Source organism: Fusarium coffeatum, assembly GCF_003316985.1.
Source record: "Fusarium coffeatum strain FIESC_28 chromosome Unknown BRIP53273_contig_72, whole genome shotgun sequence".
NCBI lineage: Eukaryota > Fungi > Ascomycota > Sordariomycetes > Hypocreales > Nectriaceae > Fusarium > Fusarium coffeatum.
This window is the reverse complement of record NW_022157868.1, coordinates 162813-182648: the sequence shown is the minus strand read 5'-3', so window position 1 is coordinate 182648 and position 19836 is coordinate 162813. Positions and strand designations below refer to the sequence as shown.

At 49.8% G+C, this 19836-nt stretch overlaps 3 protein-coding genes across 3 annotated transcripts; 1 reads left to right on the top strand and 2 right to left on the bottom strand.

The window, feature by feature from the left end:
- Positions 1 to 41: 41 nt before the first annotated feature.
- Positions 42 to 9538, bottom strand: FIESC28_03437 (uncharacterized protein; the record flags this gene model as incomplete). The annotated part of the gene is made up of 5 exons (XM_031157586.1): positions 42 to 150; positions 211 to 1178; positions 1227 to 8778; positions 8836 to 8954; positions 9005 to 9538. The coding sequence occupies 5 exons, from the start codon at positions 9536 to 9538 to the stop codon at positions 42 to 44; spliced, it is 9282 nt and encodes a 3093-aa protein (XP_031018412.1).
- A 1159-nt stretch (positions 9539 to 10697) lies between these two features.
- On the top strand, positions 10698 to 17139 carry FIESC28_03436 (uncharacterized protein; the record flags this gene model as incomplete). Its single annotated transcript, XM_031157585.1, has 6 exons — positions 10698 to 12067; positions 12120 to 12528; positions 12587 to 13848; positions 13921 to 16505; positions 16573 to 17021; positions 17083 to 17139. 6 exons carry the CDS (start codon positions 10698 to 10700, stop codon positions 17137 to 17139), a joined length of 6132 nt encoding a protein of 2043 aa, XP_031018411.1.
- A 228-nt stretch (positions 17140 to 17367) lies between these two features.
- On the bottom strand, positions 17368 to 19090 carry FIESC28_03435 (uncharacterized protein; the record flags this gene model as incomplete). Its single annotated transcript, XM_031157584.1, has 6 exons — positions 17368 to 17580; positions 17642 to 17941; positions 17998 to 18177; positions 18242 to 18860; positions 18913 to 19008; positions 19062 to 19090. 6 exons carry the CDS (start codon positions 19088 to 19090, stop codon positions 17368 to 17370), a joined length of 1437 nt encoding a protein of 478 aa, XP_031018410.1.
- Positions 19091 to 19836: the final 746 nt, after the last annotated feature.

Genomic DNA, 19836 nt, shown 5'->3' with positions numbered 1-19836 from the left:
GTTATTATTATAGTAAAAAGAAAGTCTGCACTATTTTACGATCATGCACCAGTTGTAACAATATCCTTCACAATGCTCGCTGCGCGATGAAGTTCCTTGACAAATGTCGCCGTTCGTTCCTTGTGCCCTCCGGTAAGAGACACTGACAGTCTATAAACAAGGTTAGTAAAACAACACTCTGACACCCCGCAAAGTAGTGAAAGAACTTACGAATTCTTGTCTGGACTGATAAATGACCAGAACCCATCTGTATCTTGCATCAGATGAACAAAATCATCAACCGTCATCTTACCCTCCAGTGAGTTCGTCTGCGCAAAGATGGGTGGGCTCGGGCGACCGAAAAAGACCATGTCGCTCAGAAAAGAAGGCTTTGGCTCATTTGCAGGCCACGAGTAAGAAAGAACTTCGAAGAGTCGTTGCGACCCGCGACCAAGGAGCTGAGACTTCATGCCGGCATTGATCGACTTGGTGGCTTCTAATAAAAGACCCCGAAGCCGAACTGTGTCTTTGTTCTCAGCTAGATTGGCAGCGGCGTCGCAGAATGCGTTGACGGCGGGCGTAGCACGTTGCATGGCATCGGGACGGCCTGCGTGGAAAACAGTGCCGCTGGTAGGCTCCCAAGATAACATGTTTCTACCGAAAAATAGGCGGATGGCAAGTTGGAATGTTACGTCAATGACTCCTTTGACAGGAACACGGGATCTAATCAGAAAATCGGTGCCAAACTCGCTCAGCTGTTCGCGAACATAAGTTGACTTGGAAGTAGCCTGCTTGTACTTCTCGTGAAGAGCACTGGCATGTGCTTCAAGCTCGGGGGTCATTTGCAAGACGACTTGCTCTAATTCAACCTGAAAGGATCGGGAGCCATCCAATTGAGCATCAGATTGAGGAGTGTAGGTATCCATCCTGTTGGAGATCCAATCGAGAAGGCGAGTAATGGTTGTACCATCAAGAATGCCATGCTCGGTGAGCATACCAGAGCGACCATTCGCGCTGACGTAGACCTGCAGAACCTTATCGAACCAACGGTTAACACCGTCGCCGATGTAACCATGGCGCGCAATGTCTTCGGGAGTTTCAGGGCTGCCAGAGTCAAGACAAAGAGCAAACATGGCCGAGTCGAGAACGTGAAGATAGTCTACGTTGCCAGGGCTCGATTTTGATAGGGTTTCTCTGATCTGCGGAAGTGTTAGCTTTGTTACCATACCAGACATCAATAGCGTTACCTGTGCCCAAGACTCTCTTTCATCGGTTGTAAACAGAGTTGACAATACATCTTCGCCTTCCACTTGCGCCACGATGGCTTCGAACGTGGCCCGAAGCTGCTGGAACGATACATCCTTGCCATCCCCATCTTGGAGCATCACCTTGAAGACGCGACCCTTTCTCAGAACGGCGATGTGGTCTTGAGCGTCTGGCGCAGTCAACCTCGAGGCATAGCTGACGACCTTATCGCAATCCGTCTGTGGTACACGCGTGGTGTTGAATAACCACGACCACCCCCAAGCACACTCAGGCTTACCAGCAATTTCCATGGGATCAACCTCACCAGCATCGATAGCGCGCTTGAATGAGATAGTAGCAGAGGTAATAATGGCGGCCCGCTCAACTTGAGAGTGTCTCTTGCCAGGGTTTTCGCGTTGAGAGACCATGATGCTGGTCCATGGAGCGACAGGTGCTCGTCTACACAGGAAACGGGCGTTCGTAACAATATCGGTAAACCAAGCGTTGGTCCTGTCGTCTGCATGTTTTTCGTATAAGTCTTTGATAATTTGACGGGCAGGGCTGTCGGGAGCTCGCATGGTTTTCATATCTCGGTGGATGGACTCGAGCTGGTCAGGCCCAAAGAGGTGTTGGTTGGAATCAAGCCAGTAGTCAAGGGTCTCATCAAGATTCGGCAACGGCATGACAGGCAATTCCTTGTAAGCCTTGCAGCAGTTCTGACCATGCCAGTCAGGCTCACTCACAGTACTCGTTCCGTCTGTTGCGTCGTCAGTCAGGACGGCGTCAGAAGAGTCGGAAGAAACAATTGGTTGTGAGGCTTCCAGTGGATGAGTGATACGTTGCCCAATGTGATGGGTGTCAAGGTCAACAACAGGGCCATTGGTACGGTTGAACTTGAGGATCATTCTCGAAACGATCAGGCTTGCAAGAGCAATCATGCTTGGGGCGCCAGTAAGCTCAGAGATCTGAAGAGGCGTCTTGAACGTATGTCTAACCCAGTTCTTCAGCTCAATCGAGACCAGGGAGTCAAGTCCCAGCGCCGCGATAGCGATATCAGGAACATCGTCGCCAAGGAAAGCTTCGAACTTATCTAGCAACGCCTGCTTCACAATGGCCTCGGCTTCAGCTACTGTCTCAGCTTCCTCAACGGCCTGCAGGATGGTCTGCTTCTTGCCATCGCCACCCTTACTGGATGATCTAGCCTCCAATCTCATCTTACTGGGAACATGGTCATACAGAGGATCGCTTAGTGCCCATGGGCCAGAAGAAGCTTCCATCTTGTCACGGCTGAAGTGCATGAGATGTTGAACAACGGTGGGATCCGCGCGAGCGTCCACGTTCATGGCGTATTCGAGGGTCGCAAGAACCTCATCGAATGAAACAGAGCCAATCATGTTGGTGATGTCGATTCCTTGATCCTGCACACCTGCGATCAACTCGGAGCCCTCGACAGCTCCTACGTTCACCGCCACGTACTTGGTGATACCTCGCGAAGCTTGTGTCTGAGAATGAGCAAAAGCCTCTAGGAACGCATTTCCAGCGGCATAGTTGCTTTGCGAGGCGGAGCCCACGATGCTTGCCACTGATGACAGCATAACAAAGAAATCTGTGCCTTCAGGAGAGCAGAAGTAGTCATTCATATTGATTGTACCCTGAACTTTGGGCTTGACAGACTCGTTCCAGTCATCAGCCTCCATGTACTCCCAAGGGTGGTCTCGGAGGACCGTAGCGCTTTGGATGATGCCTCTGACGGGAGGTAGACTGAGCTTGGCTAACTGATCTGCGGCGCTGCGGGTGCTGGTTTCATCGGCAATATCACACTGAACGATATGGAGAGCGCCACCCAGTTCATTAATGACCTTTTCAAACGCAACAATGGCAGGCTGCTGCGCTACCGAGCCTGTGTCTCGGCGAGTAAGAGCCACTATGTGACCAGCGCCATTCTCAGCGAGAAGCCGTCCAATCCTCTTGCCAATATCACCGAGTCCACCACCGATGACATAAGTCCCCTCTTGCTGTAAGCGAAGACCGGGAGCCTTAGGTCGGGTGGCTTGTACAAGAGTGTTCTCGTTGGCAAGAAGCACCAGCTTCCCCATATGCTTCCTCTCTGCCATCAGGGAGAAGGCTTGCTCGATGCATGACATGTCGAAGGTGGTGACAGGGTATACAGGCTTGAGCATGCCCCGATCTACCATGGACAATACCTCCTTGATGCCACGAACCACACGTTCCGGACGATGCTGATGCATATAGAAAATGTCTACTGCAGCAAAAGTAGCCTGCTTGTCGAACTTGGTCATGTTGAGCTGACCACCACCGATAATATCGGCCTTGCCGATCTCACAAAACGTACCAAAGGGTGCGAGGCAATCCCAACTGTCTCTCAGGAGCTGGCCCGACAGCGAGTTCAAGACAACATCGACGCCCCTGCCCTGAGTTGCATCGAAGATCTGCTTTCTGAAGTGGCTTGATCGCGACGAGAAGATGTAATTGTCATCCAAGCCATATTTCTGCTTAATCAGCTTCTTCTTTGTCCTACTACCAACGGTGACAAAGACCTCAGCTCCCATTAGCTGGGCGAGCTGGATTGCTGCCTGTCCTACACCTCCAGATCCGGCGTGAATCAGGACGCTCTGGCCTGTCTCGAGCCGCGCGACATGGTAAAGGCAGTACCAGGCGGTAACAAAGATGAGGGGAATAGAAGCTGCGTCGGTAAAGCTGACAGAGTCTGGGATGGCAACCACATTGTTACTGTTGACGCGAACTTCGTTACCCAATGGAGTCACAAAGAGCGCTGTTACCCTGTCGCCTGGCTTGTGCGACGAAACGTTGGAACCCACAGCGGTGATGACACCGGCAATCTCACCTGTCATCTGGGTTGCAGGTGGCATCTGACCCAAAGCTATAAGCACGTCCTTGAAGTTGACGCCGTATGCTCGAGCCTCGATCTGAACCTCATCCGGGCCGAGAGGGTTCAGCATCTCCTCGTTATCCACAAAACGTATAGTCTTTAGCAAACCTGGAACCCTGATGTCAAACTTGATACGCCTGTCCCTATTAATGTATGAGCAGGGCACTGTGGATGCATCCCCGCTTGTATTATTCCGGGGATTGATTCGACTGTTGATGTGCATAGACAGGTGATCATCTGGCAACACTCGTGGGATGAGGAGCTTGCCATTACTAATGGAGTACTCATTCTCTGCGCATGCAGTACCCTCAGGTGACAAGAATGACAACATCGTCACATCTGCGAGTAACCCGACGATACTCTGTGCCTGGCCCTCGTTAATGGAAGAATGTATCGGGTCTTGAACATCAACTGTGATCAATCGCAAAGTGGGGTTTTCACGTCGTAGAACGCGGGCCATACCACCTGCCATCTTCATCAGTGCCGCCTCGTTCCCAGATTCTTGTGAGGCGTGGAAGCTGAGCCAAAGAACGTTTCCGCCACGAAGAAGGAGTTGCTTGACCTGCTGGAAGGTTTCTGAGCTGGGTGACAGAAGAAGTGGGTGCTCGACAGAATCGATGACAACCGTGATAGGTGAATGTTCGGATGCAGCTTCCAACTTCTCCATAGTGCACTCTATACCTCTCTGCTTTAAGCCAGTTGTTAGGGCTTGGCCGAGTGCAGCTTGGTCGGCATCATCCGAATATCCAAGGAGGACCTCCGCTTTCGCCTTCTTGGCTACGTGCTGAGGGCCGCCAGCTATGCTTATCGCTGAAGGGAGAAGTCGAGTCACCATCAGAGTCCTAGCGTTATTGGACGAGTGATTTTCGGAGAACGCAAGATCAAGTCCACTAAAGCCACAGTCCTTCAAGAAAGCATCCCACTGAGACACGCTGATATGCAGTTCATCGATGCGTCCATTCTCAGACGCCGCAGGGTGAGTCGGTTCCAGGAGTACCAGTCTGCCATCTGATCTCATGAGCTTCTTGATATGCTCAATAGCGGTGCCTCTCCCAGTTGAAGTGAAAGAGACCATAGAAGCCACAATCAAATGGTATCCATGGGCACTGAGTCCTTGGTGGACAGGGTCCTGAGAAATGTCGAGCGTCTTGAAATCAATGGGGGCAACCCAGTCCTTGAACTTCGTGCGCGCCTGATCAACCAGCTCGGGCAAAACGTCAGTATAAGTGTACGCAACTAGTGACGAACGGCTGTGGGACTCAATAGCCCCCATCAGCGACATAGTGGCACCGCTGGGTCCATTGCCGACCATCAACACGTCCATGTTGGGACTCTTGTGGATAAGGGATCTCATGTATGCCGCGATCCGTGCCGCATGGTTATCGGAAAGAGTACCGTCATTTTCTCCATAGACACGCGAAATGGGGCTCGACGTGGGAGGCGCAAAGTCATCTTGGGCCATAAAGTCGACATCAGGTTTCCAATCTATGCGATAGGTCATCTTGTTGTTGGCTTCATCATCCACATCACCCTCCCCCACAGCCTTGAGTCGAGCATTGTTGCATGTTACAACAGGACGACAAGTACCGTCGGTCATACTCTGGTACGCATAGAATGCATAAGTAGAGTCTCGTGGGGTGTGCTGCCAATGCTGCAGAGCTACCACGATTTCAGTACCAGGTGAACTGTCCATGTCGACTGCAACCGAGATCTGCCCCATGTTGGTGGGCATGACAGGTGCCATAAGCCCTTGTCTTCGGAAACAAACAGCATCAAGTTGGCAAAGACAGTCGAAGACGCTAGGATGGATGGTATGCGGCTGCATGGAGTGCCCTGGCACGAACTGGGTGATATCAGGGATGACGACCTTAGCCATAGCATACCCGTCACCGACATGAATCTCTTTCATGCCTTGAAATATCTCGCCGTACTCATTGCCAGCTGTCTTCAGGTCGAGATATGTCTCTGAAGCATCCAGAGGAATGTGACAGGCAGCTTGGATGTCTCGTAGCCATGCTTGAGCTGCACCTTTCGATAAATGACCCAAGCCGCCATCTTCTTCGGCACTCGCAAAGCCATCTGCCTGCGATTGAGCAGTAGCTCCAGATTTGATGTTAACCGAGTCCCATGAAACAAGGCCGCTGCAGTTGTCAACCCAAGAGCCCTTTTGGGAATCATAAGAGATGATACGGAAGTGTTCCCAGGAACTACCCGTATACTGCCGAGAAGGGCTGATTATGAGTTGAAGTTCCACTACCTGACTCTCCTTGGAATTGTCGTCATCGTGTATGATGACAGGATTGGAGATGGTCATGTTCTGGACATTGACATTGGTAATGCGACCTGCCGTGTTGCGCAGCTGGAATAATTGCTTCATAGCCTCAATGACCATAATGAGATATCCAGCACCCGGGAAGATCATGAATCCCTCAATTACGTGATCACGCAGCCAAGGTGTATTGGCAAGACTAACATGGTACCTCCATCGCGGCTCGTACGGTGAGCTAGCCGGGTCGAACAGGCCAAGTAGATCGTGTGGTGGGAATGGACGCATCCGGTTATTTTTGCTCAGCCTTGACTCGCGCCAGTAAGTGTTGCTGTGATCCCAGGGATACGAGGGGAGCTCAGGGACAACTCGAGGCTGGACGTCGTTACTACCAATATCCATTCGAACGGAAACACCGGCATCGAAGGCCTTTCCAACCAGTGTCGATACAGACTTGAGCGCACTTGTGCTTCGAACAAGACATGGGGAATAGTTGTACTTGAAAGAAGCCCCCGAGGCCAACTTGAAGTTGGACTCCGACAAGGACTGTCTAAGAGGACCAGATAGAGCGGCATGAGGGCCGACTTCGATCAACATGTTGATTCCGGAGGAATGGACATTGGATAAGTGCTGCGCGACGAGTTGAGAAGCCGTGCTGAACTTGACCTGGGACACCAGGTTAGACACCCAATAATCTGCTCCAAATCCAGACGTCTTGCGGACACCAGTAACAGAAGAGAAGAATGCAACTTCATCTCGTGTCTCAGTGGTTATCAACGCATCAAGAGATGTGAGATATGATGGGGCGACCACCTCCATGTGATGAGAATGATACGCCGAGTCCACTTTGATACGTCTATTAAAGACTGAAGCCTCAACCAAAGCAACTTGGAGTTCTTCAAGCGCTGCAACATCTCCAGAAATGGTGGTGCTCTCGGGACTGTTGACACAGGCCACAGTGATCTTACCAAAACTGCTGTCGATCTTCTTGATCCGTTCGCCAATGGCATCAGGTCCTTCCCCTACAGCCAACATGCCTCCAGGACTTGAGTTCAGGGTCTTGGCCTTCGCAGAACAAATACCTCTCATGTAAGACACTTGCATAGCCGCTTCCCTGGACAAAGCTCCGGCGGCATAGGCAGCTGCAATTTCTCCCGAGCTGTGACCACAGACAGCTTCAGGTTGAATGCCATAGGCATTAGCAAGGAGGTCGACCATGGCGATTTGCACCGCCGTGGTGGCTGGCTGAGCAAATCTCGCCTCACCCAGTCGTGATGACTCCTCGTCCCGTGAAAGCTCCTCGATAAGATCCCATTCACATCCTAATGCTTCCATAGCATTGTTGCAGTGTGAAATAGAAGAAGAGAACTCGATGGCCTGGGAACTCGTGAGCAACTCGCGGCCCATAGCAAACCACTGTGCACCCTGACCAGTAAAGATAAAGGCCAGCCCAACGTCTCGTGATGACTTGACTCGCTGGAGGCTAACGTCCCCGAGAGCTGCTTGAAGCCCTTGTATGTCGCTTGCAACAACACTGCAGCGCCATGGCAGCTTTGAGCGGCGTTTGTTGAGGGTGTAGGCCAGATCGACGAAGGAGACTGACTGGCTCCCCTCTGACTGTAGCCACTGTCGTGTATTGTCGATCAATTTCTTCAGGGATGATTCCGAGTTTGCCGACAGAACAATGGGCCTCATGTCGCTGCTCTGGTCACGATGAGGTTGAGAGTCAAGATCGTAACCCTGGAGGATGACGTGGGCGTTTGTTCCACCATATCCAAAACTATTGACAGACACTCTGCGAGGTTCTGTATGGTTCTCTGGCGCGAGAGGCATGAGTTCAAGAGGTACCTTGATACCTTTCTTCTCGAGATCAAGGCCAGGCTTCGGATTGACGAAGTTGAGCTGCGGGGGGATTTGATTCTTCTTGAGAACCATGATAGCCTTGATTGCGCTCGCAACACCACTCGCAGCTTCCAAATGTCCAATGTTCGTCTTGATACTTCCAACCGGTAGATCTGTGGTTCTTCCTGCTTCGCGACCAAATACTCTAGCGATAGACCCGACCTCGGCGTTATCACCAGCGACAGTACCTGTTCCGTGGCTCTCGACAAATAATGTCTCGAGGGGATCGAGGCCAGCTCTTGAGTAGACAGATCGAGCTAGAGCTTCTTGAGCGTGACTGTTTGGTAGGAAGATGCCAGATGTCTTTCCGTCATGGCCCACGCCTGACTCCAGCAGGACTGCGTGAACGTAATCACCGTCTGCTACAGCTCGATCCAGGCGTTTCAACACGAGCACACCCATACCTTCACCTCGTGCATAACCAGCGCCACGATCATCAAAGGTGTACGATCTCCCATCTTTGTTGGTAAGCTGTCTAGAGATGAAGGTCAGTGAGATTCTTGTGCTTGCCTTGGGTAGACATTTCACTTACGACATGACGAGAGATTGGTCAGGAGTGAGTAAAAGCTGACTTGCTCCCGCCAGAGCTATCGTGGCCTCGTCTGCTCTCAGCGTTTGACACGCTTGGTGCAGAGCCACAAGACCACCAGACTACATGTAAATCAGCAATTGTCAGAAGGGAAAGGTGTGACACTACCTACGCATCCAGTGTCCAAAGTATTGGAGCTTCCTTTCAAATCCAATACGTAGGAGATTCTGTTGGCCAGAATGGCTTCTCCTGCTCCAATGATATGGGTCATGCTCACTTGCGACAAATCTCTATAACCCATGCGATCATAGTCCCTAGCAAACATGGCCATGTGAACAGATGTATCAGATCCACGCAACTCTTCAATTGGCAAGCCAGCATTCTCAAGCGCTTCATAAGTCACTTCAAGCAAAAACCTCTGCTGAGGATCCATAGACGCTGCATCGGTCCCAGGAATGTTGAAAAAGCGAGCGTCGAACGCAGAAACATCTCCGTCGAGAAAGTAGGCATGACTGAAATTCGTCGCGTCTCTGGTATCTGGATTCTCATTGTAGAATGATTTCCAGTCCCACCTGTCTTTAGGTACTTCTTTTCGCCCATCTCTGCCTTCTGCAAGAAGAGACCATAGACCTTCAGGGCTGTCCACCCCACCAGGAAGGCGGCAAGCCATTCCAACGACGGCGATACGATTCTCCTGTTTCGACATTTGGTAGAGTATGTACTTGACAGCTAAGTCTTAATTGAACTACTGCGGGAAGGAAGAATCTTGTTTGGTATGATAATGGTGACAACGAGGATTGTGGGACAGTGCGGTGCCTCAAAGCGAGGAATGTTCGATTGGCAACTTCTACTTGTGAGAATGTTCTGCATTCGGAAAACACCCTCTGACTCAATTGGGACAAACGTCGACCATAGTTAAGCCCCCCCTAGCCCCGTCTACACCTAGACCACCTCATCTTTCCTGAACCGCTATGAGTTCTCGATAACTGCATATGCCCTGTTATGACCGACATCCTTGTCTAGAGGTCCAGATAACGAACTAGCCCGACCCTGAATTCGCCGAACGGAAATAAACCCTGAGGTTGCATGGCTCCACTCTCACCTAGCCTGCACTAATTCCTGAGGAATAGATAAGAGGGTCGTTTCATTGCCAAACGACCTAGCGATTGGGTCGAAAAGTGTCTGTTCATCATAGCTCCATCCACATTTGCAGGGCAAGGGTAGGAAAGTGGAGAAGGGTAGTTTCGACAGGATTCATATCCATGAAGTTGGAGAAGGGGTCTCCGATAGGATCTGTATCCATGAATTTGGAGAAAGTTAGTCTCCGACAGGATTCGCATCCATGAATGTACCCATGAGCAGAGCCCCGGCCGTTAGACGACTGATCTAGAAATGCGATACGGTCATCAACCACAGGGGAAAGATAATTAGCTCCTGCATTAATTCAGACCCTGGACCAGGTCCTCGGTGGCGATGCATGTGAAAAATGCAACATGAGCTAACCATCGGTCAGTGTGTTCGTTAAGGGCCTGGGCCGTTCTTAGGATCAATGCCATCCGTTCATGGCTGTAGAGGCGCCAGCAGGACCCTGTCTTTGTCCGCTTTCCCATCTTGGGGACGCCGACGCAAGCAAAACTGGCCGTTAGGTGGATCAAGAAAAGTTCTCGAGACTGAGAGGGGTTGAGCAACGCAGACGGGCAGCCCACGCTGTTAGTTTCGTGCATTGAGTTTACCTTTAATTCTACTGCCTGTGTACTAGCCATTACAAACCACGAGACAACACATACTGCAAGCACTTAACCTGTACTGCAGTAAACAACGAAGTTTTTTGACCAATTGCTTCCGGCTACTCCACTGTCGCCATGATGCAACACCGTTTTGTCTTATTTGGTGGGCAGGGATCTCACTCCATATTTTCGCCCAGTGCTGGCAACAAGGCCGAACAAGATGCTCAGTCTGTGGGTGTTGGCAGCATCCTCCTGTCAAAATGCCATGCCGTATTCCTGGAAGAAATCTCAAGTTTGGATGTCCAGTCTCAGCGAATTCTTGCTATCGAGACAAAAGCTTTCGCCACACCTGGCCAACTGCTTAGGCCTGTAGCAACATATCATCAACACCCAGTACTACAGGCAACCACTATCTACCTTTGTCAGATTTTGAGATATCTGGCTGAGACCGTACAAGATAATGATGTCTTTGGGAATTCGTTTGATGCCCTGCAGGCGACGGCTGGGTTCTCATCAGGCATGATTGCAGCTGCGGTTGTTGCACTCGCGTCTGACCTTGACGAGTTTGTGGCAGCTGGAGTCCAAGGGTTTCGTTTAGCCTTTTGGATCGCATATCACAGCTACATGTGGAGTCACTCAAACGGCATCGGGGAACATGCCAATCTAGAGGCGACTATGTCGCTTGTCACCCGGGGTCTTACCAGAGAACAGGTAAACAACAAGATACAGGAGGTTCATTCCCGGCTCGGTTTTTGTCGAATGGAAATATCAGCTGTTTTGACTTCGGGCTCCGTGTCCATCTCAGGACCCAAAGCAGATCTCCTCGCTCTGCAGGAACATCTACAAGATGTTTATGGAGTGGTGACAACCTTTGCCTATGTTCATGGCTGGTACCACGGAGGAAACCAACTTGAACCTGTGGTTTCATCTGTCGAGAGAGAGATCGTCCGTCGACATATCAACTTCCCTCTGTGCTCTAAACCTATGAAGTTGATTTATTCATCATCGGACGGTACACGTTTCGATACCATTAATGGGTCTTCCGGCGAGCTACCAGTATGGCTGGCTCGACACCTTCTTATCCACTGTGTGAATTGGCCTGAGACCAGCTATGCAATCGCAACAGACATTGAGGGTATTTTACAACAAGATCCTGTTAGACCCATCCGGGTTCTTGCTTTTGGCCCCAGTTCTCGGTCTCTATTTCCCATGTTTGAGTCTCAGGATTCTCATATCTCATGTCATGATGTATCATTCTTTAAGGCAGATAAAGATTTCGTATCGCAGTCTTCAATCCGCCCGAACGATATTGCTATTGTTGGGATGAGCGTAAAACTTCCCAAAGGCCAAGGCACCGATGAATTGTGGGAGACATTGTCCCAAGGCCTCAATGGTGTACAGGAGATTCCTAAAAGCAGATTTGAGGTTTCCGACTATTATACAGATGAGAGAGACCGGCCACGGTCCATGGTCACTAGGTACGGAGCCTTCCTAGAGGACCCATTTAGGTACATTCGTTTCCACCGTGTGATATGATCTGTGACTCTAACTGTTTTATAGTTTCGATAATGCCTTCTTCAATATCTCCCCACGCGAAGCCAAGTCCATGGATCCACAACAGAGAGTTCTGCTACACACCGCTCAAGAAGCACTGGAAGATGCTGGCTACGTGGCAGACGCAACGCCATCTTTCCAGAGGTCGAGCACTGGCTGCTACATCGGGCTGGCCACGGGAGACTATACTGACAACCTGCGTGACGATATTGATACATTCTACCCATCTGGCACTCTTAGAGCGTTTCACAGCGGCAGGATATCGTATTTCTATCGACTCAGTGGGCCCTCTGTCGTAACCGACACAGCATGTTCATCCTCGGCAGTCTCCATCTACCAAGCTTGCCGAGCGATACAGAGCGGGGACTGTACAGCGGCTATTGCGGGCGGAGTCAACATAATTACCAGCCCCGATGTAAGTAAAGCCCAGCAGCCATGATCGAACCGCTCACTAACACGCATGGAATTTACAGATGTATCTAGGTCTATCTCGTGGACACTTCCTAAGTCCCACAGGAAACTGCAAGCCATTTGATACAACAGCCGACGGCTACTGTCGCGCGGAAGGATGTGTTTTATTCGTTCTCAAACGACTCTCAGACGCTGTTGCGGAAGGTGATCGCATCCATGGAGTTATCAAAAGCGCTCAAATCAACCAGAGCGGCCAATCTAGTTCCATCACTCATCCCCACAGCCTGACACAAACTGCTTTACTGAGAAGGACGCTCAGTCAAGCAAATGTTGAACCTTCATCTGTCAGCGTTGTGGAAGCACATGGAACGGGCACACAAGCTGGAGACGCTCGGGAAGTCGAGACCTTGAAACTTGTTTTTGGTCAGCACCACTCAACAAAAAGCCCTTTGCTTGTGACCTCGATCAAAGGAAACATTGGTCATTGTGAGGCTGCCTCTGGTGCTGCGGGACTGGCCAAGCTTTTGCTTATGCTTCGCGAGAATGAGGTCCCAAGGCAAGCTGGACTTAAAAATCTTAATCCAGCCTTGGGTGACTTAGCGAGCTCCGGTCTCGTCATCCCTAGACGCAACATGATATGGAAACAGCAGCAAGGGATGCCTAGACGTGCTATCCTCAACAACTTCGGGGCTGCTGGGTCTAATGCATCGCTACTCTTAGAGGAATGGGTCGGAACTGCCAAGCAGGACCACAAGCAACAAGCTACAGGCACTCGTTCTTCTTATGTCTTCACGGTTACGGCAAAATCAAACAAAGCTCTCCAGTCTTCTGTGGCCAAAAGCATTGATTTCCTCGTCAAACGTGAACATCGGGCATCACTGGCAGATATGTGCTACACGGCTACAGCTCGTCGACATCAATACAGCCATCGTATCTCGCTATCATGCAACTCGAAATCTCAACTGGTCGAAAAGTTGAGGGAGTGCAGAGCTGCAGAATCCCAACCTGTCAGGCCTGTTGCGTCAATCGTGTTCGTCTTCACTGGCCAAGGTGCGCTTTACAGCGGCATGGGCAAGGAACTCATGAGTACATATGCTCCCTTCAAGGACATAATCATTTTGTGTGACCAGATCGTCCAGGAACTCGATCTAGGGTGTCCCAGCCTAGTCAACTACATAAGCTCGAAAGGTGAAACTTATATGAACGCATTGTCGGATGTTGAGCACCTTATGGTATCGCAATGCGCGTGCATCGCGCTCGAATATGCACTCACAAAGGTCTTGATGTCTTGGGGTATCAAACCTAATTATCTTATGGGCCATAGGTATGTGGAATCGAACTGTCTAATGTTTGTGCTTGGCTTCTAGATAGTTACTAACCCACATCTAACCTTTAGTTTAGGGGAGTACGCGGCTCTTTGTGTTGCCGGTGCTTTGACACTAGAGGACACATTCCGCGTCGTCGCCACACGAGCAAAGATGATGGGCGAACGTTGTCCTGCAAACACAACAGGGATGCTTGCGTGCCATATGACACGCGAAGAATCACAAGCCTACATTTCTGAAGACTTAACACTGGATCAATTGAGTATTGCATGTCACAACGGTCCCCAAGACTGCGTCATCGGCGGTCCGCTTACGCAACTTGCCAAACTACAAGCACGATGCAAAGCTCATAACATTAGATCAAAGCTGATCAATGTCCCTTTCGCTTTCCATACTTCCGCCATCGATCCCATCGTTGAGCCTTTGCGCGCGCTCGGCAGAACCGTCAAATTACATGACCCGACGATTCCTGTCATTTCCAACGTCGATGGGCAAGCCTTTTGCAAGTCCAGGGACGGCTCGGATTATTTTGCAAACCATACGAGAAATCCTGTGCACTTCCATGGAGGCGTAAAGAGTCTCGAGGGGCTCATTGGTCAATCTTCCCTTGACGAGTCTCTCTTCGTTGAAATCGGCCCGCAACCAGCTCTCCTACCAGTGCTGAAGGATTTTATCAATTCCAGTTCTTGCACTTTGCTCAACACATTACAAAAAGGTCGTGACTCGTGGACCTCTCTCGGTATTACCTTGTCCGCAATTTCTCTGCGCAAGATCGAAATCAATTGGCGACAAGTGTTTGCTGGTACATCTGCGCAAGTAACAAGCTTGCCCGGATACCCACTGGAAGGTTCAAAGTTCTTCGTCCCTTTTCATGAACCCACTGGTGCCATGGAAAACTCAGAGGGTTCGGATCACGGGACCGGACGTCGTCTTAGGACCCAGTATCCTCTATTATCTTGGCTGAGAACAGACGCCGTTACATCTGGCGAGCTTGTTTTTGAGACCGATATGGATACACTTGGGCCATTGATCTCTGGACATGATGTCGGCGGTACACCAATCTGTCCTGCATCCGTCTTTCACGAGCTTGCACTTGAAGCGGCTCATTCTCTGCTGGAACCTCAGAAGGATGAGGTACTGGTCGTAACTGGCATGACTTTCTCAAGTCCGCTGATCCATTTACCGTTGTCTGTACATGGAAATTGCCATGATAAGATAGTGCGCGTGCGTATCTCCAAGGCCAGTGAGCTATCCACGCTACCAAACTTCAAGATCACTTCTTGCTTGGCCAATACCTCCAATGAGACGTTGCATTGCTCTGGTTATGTCGATACCCAAAATCTAGATGCCATCGCTGGGCAGTGGATCAAAGACCATGCTTTGGTGACCAGGCAAAGTCGGTTTTTCTCTGGTCCTGCAAAGGATCATATGAGTACTTTCCGGACAAAGCTGTTATACGAGAATATATTCACCCGGGTCGTGCGATATTCTCCACAGTACCACAGTCTGCAGTATCTGAACGTGGCTGATTCGAACCTTGAAGGAATGGGTTCCTTCAAGATATCATCTCATGACACGCTTGATCATTACCTGGCCCATCCTGTTTTTACCGACACATTGCTACACGCAGCAGGGTTTATTGCCAATCTCGCAATTGGTTCAAACGAGATTGGCATCTGTTCTGGCGTTGAGTCGATCATGATTGCCTACCACAATCTGGACTATAAAGACACATGCAAAATCTATTGCAATCTTCTCGAGGTCAAAGGCGCCATTATTGCAGATTCGGTAGCATTGGATAGCTCTGACAGGGTTATTGCAGTAATTCGCGGTATGGAGTTTAAGAAGCTGCAGTTGTCCACATTTCAACAGGCTTTATGTCGCATGTCATCGAGCTCCAAGCCCGATGAACAGGAACATAGTCGGAAAAACCAGAGTCTAGCAGTCCCACTGTCGGCCATTGCAGGAGGCAAGACCGAAGACCGTATTATCACTGGCAGTTCTAGTGACAGTCCTGTTCTAGCAGATACTGATATGGGCAAAATGTTTAAAAATATTGTTGTAAGAATTGGTGGATTCACTGAACAGGATATCGACTACAAAATGTCCCTTGGTGATCTTGGGATCGACTCCATGATGCAGATCGAGATCACCTCCGAGATTTCACGAGCATTCCCCGGTCAGACCGGGATCAGCCACCACGCCCTATCAGAATGTGAAACCCTTGAAGAGATGGAGAACATGCTCTTTTCCGTTCTCCAATCATCCAGCAAGAAGATGTACAAGGCTTGTGTTGATGAGTCCAGCAGTTCAGGAATATCGGCTTTTCAATCCACCTGCGTTATCACTCCAGTCTCCTCAACACCATCACACTCAGCCGAGGGGTTTTCCGACTCACCGACCCTGCCAGCCACTCTTCATGTTGCCGAAGGGTTTCAAACACCATTATATCTCTTCCATGATGGCAGCGGCCAAGTTGGCATGTATAAGCGACTTCAGGGTCACGATAGAACCACGTATGCCTTCTTCGATCCTAAATTCGAGCCTTGTGGCGAGGAGCGCTCTTTTTACCCAAGTGTTGTGGACATGGCAAAGGATTATGTCTCCATGATCTGTTCGGATGCTAGGCACCCAGCTTCACCATTGATTCTCGGCGGTACGTCTTGAACTAATATTTACCTTTGAACCAAATGGGGTACTGTGGCTAACGAATATGGTAACAGGCTGGTCTTTTGGTGGCGTCGTGGCTTATGAGGTAGCTCGGCAGCTCACGATCCGCGGGGTCAATGTCAAAGGCCTTGTACTGATTGACTCACCAAGTCCAATCGATCACGAGCCACTTCCAGCCGCTATCATTACCAGTATAATCGGGTCCGGTCGCCAGTCTGAGATTTCGGGAAACCTTCAAGAAGAGTTTTTGTCCAATGCGTCACTGTTAGGAAATTATAAGCCCGAGCTGTATTTCCCAGTTGCTGGAACACCCTTGAAAACAGTCATGCTGCGAAGCCAGAGCACCCTGGATACCGAGGCTTTGTTTGGAGTTCGCTATAATTGGCTTAGTCAACAAGAGACTCGTGATGACGCGATTGTGGCCTGGGAATATTTAGTTGGTTGTTCTGTCGAGGTTCTTCCTATTCCGGGAAACCATTTCCAGCCATTTCTAGAAGATAAGGTACGTCACCGCGATTCTCCATATTTTTGCACCTTCCAAAATGCTGACCTACACTTTCAAGATTGACGAGACATCAGCACAGCTGTGGGAGGCATGTCGAATTCTTGAACGAGCGTAGGCTATCAAGTTCATGTTCGCAACATATAAGACAGATGGCATACCAACGAAGGCCTTTGCGAATAGTCATTTATTTGGGGGAATGAAGGTCATTTTGCAAATAGTACAGTTTACATCGACACAATGGCGAGTAGTTTCCAGTCACTCTAGCGTATACACATAGGTAGCCATTAATTTACAGAAAATAGCTCTCTTATCTCAACGTTACACAACTTACTATCCATCAAGGCTAATCGTCATACTTGTCCCAAAATGATGCTATAGCTTGGTACTCCTGCATGATAATTTCCTTATGGCTCTGAGACCTTGGTGTAATCTTGATAGGGAACTTCTTGGGCGCAATCAGAAACCCATCGTGGTAGGCGGTATCGATATCGTCATCAATGTCGTTAGAGCCAGCTGAAAGATCAAAGGCCCAGGCAATCTTGGCCATATTTAGCATCTGCACGAGGACAAATATCAATACAAGTTTGAACTATCGATTTGTGCCAAACACAACATACCATAGAGTTCTTAGCCAATCTCTGTCCGGGACATACCCGTCTACCTGCACCAAAGGCATACAGGATTCGGCGATGAGAGGCACTACTTTCGTCAACCGCATACCGGGTTCCGTATTTATTGCTCATGAAACGATCAGGCATAAACTCGCGCGGTCTTACGTACTCGGCCTCATCATTGTGGATCGCCCAAGTGTTAGCAAGGACGACAGTATCTTTAGGCAGAAAGTACCCTTCGTAGGTGTCGTCTCTTGTTAGAGCGTGAGGGACGCCACCAGGCGCCACTGGACGCCACCTGAGGGTCTGCGCATCAGAGTCAGAAGGGGGAACAGACAACCGGGCGGATAGTCTGGACATACCTCATACATGCAGGCTTTGATGAAAGGAAGTTGTTCTATGTCTTCTGCTGATGGAGATCTCGATGATCCACATACTTGATCAACTTCCCTCTGTGCCTTCTTAAATTCGACTGGGTACTTGATCATTGCGAGAAGAAAAGAGAGTAGGGTTGACGCGGTAGTGTCAGAGCCAGCTTCCATCTGTTGAGAGTTAGATAAATATACTCCAAGTATCTCTTCAAATGATAGGTCGGGACTCCTTTACCAAGTTTCCAGCCAGATAAGCAATGTGCTCATCGTCCATTTCGTTCTTTTCCTGGTCATCCAACATAGTCTTTAAGAAGCAATCCCTGCCTTTACCACGGTTCAATCGATCTCTAGTTTCATGAACAAGCCTAAGGTATAAACCCTTCTGTTCCTTGCGCACCGCCTTGGCCCTTGTCTTCCAAGGCGCTGAGAACTCGGGCATCGCTCGCAAGAAAGGGAAAGCATCTACTGGGGGACTGGCCCCTTGCTCTAGCAGGGCAGTAAACTGATCTTGAGCATGGTAAAGGGCTTGGACGTTGGGGTGGTCAAAGGAGGAGCCGCGCTGGCCATAGACCGAGGCAAGAATCACTGCCGTGGTATATCGGCGGATATGGTCGTAGTAACCTTCAGGATCTTGGAGAAGCTGGACCATGGTTTGTGTAGTCTCGGCTTCTTGGAGGGGGAGTAGCTTATCTACCACGGAGACACTGAGCAGCGACTGCAAAATCTTGCGTTGCTTCCTCCACTCTTTACCGTACTGCATGAGAAGAATATGTATCTCATTGGGACAGACAATCTCATTGGCAAGAAAGGCATTGGCTCGGCTGGAATAGATAGCGCCTCGCTCGTCATAGAGTCTTGTGTGATAGTTCAGCACATGATTACAATCTGAGGAATGCGCTGACTTACGCTTTCACATGCTTGTAACTGTTCAAAACGACAAAGTTCTGTGAACCAATTTTAAGGCCAATTATAGATCCATAATCGGCTTGCATCTCATGAAATCTATCTGCGTGTTACTACGGGTCTATAAACTATCCTGAAGGGCGGTCGCCTACTTGAGAAATGCCTTAGATGAAGGCACCATGGTGAGGTTCCCCAGGAAGGGTACTGTCGGGGGCCCTGGAGGAAAGTCCTTGGGTCTGCGACTAGCGAGGTAGTGCCTCAGCAGAACAAAGCCAACCGCAAGAACTATGGGTATGCATAACTGGACGATACTGGGAACGCCCATCATTCCTTGCAGATACATGCTGGAGGGCAATCGGATTGAGAAGCTTTCGGTGGTTGGGATGAGTATGAACAAGGAAATTGAGGTTCCGTGACAAAACCTGTCTGAATCTAAGTTTTTGCCTCCTTCACCGCAAACCGAGTTCACCCAAGAAACAGACTTAACATAGCCACCCCCGTACCTAGGCGCCCTGTGAACTCTCACACCCTTGCCCGTATCTGAGAAATCAGGCCACTTATTACCGAAGCTGTTTTGAAAATTCAAACTGCGCTATAATGAACTTCCACCGCAACTGCGGTGACATTCTAAACCTCCTGATATCTCATTTATCGCAGTAAACCCTATAGACTAGACTCGAGCTATCTACTGCAACGCTCCACAGATGGTGGAACCGGCTAACCCTTTCGGAGCTCCAGACCGAAAGGATCAGATCCCTGGATGCAGGATACCACCAGCGTGGAACCTTCCTTATCACTGGCTTTGCTCCGAGTAATTAATGTGTAACCTTCCTTATTGGACTTGTTCCGAACCGGCGAAATAACAAATTTTTCTGGCAAGCAACGGACGGCTTAGCGCGGCCAATTTTTTCGGGAAGTGTTTGGATG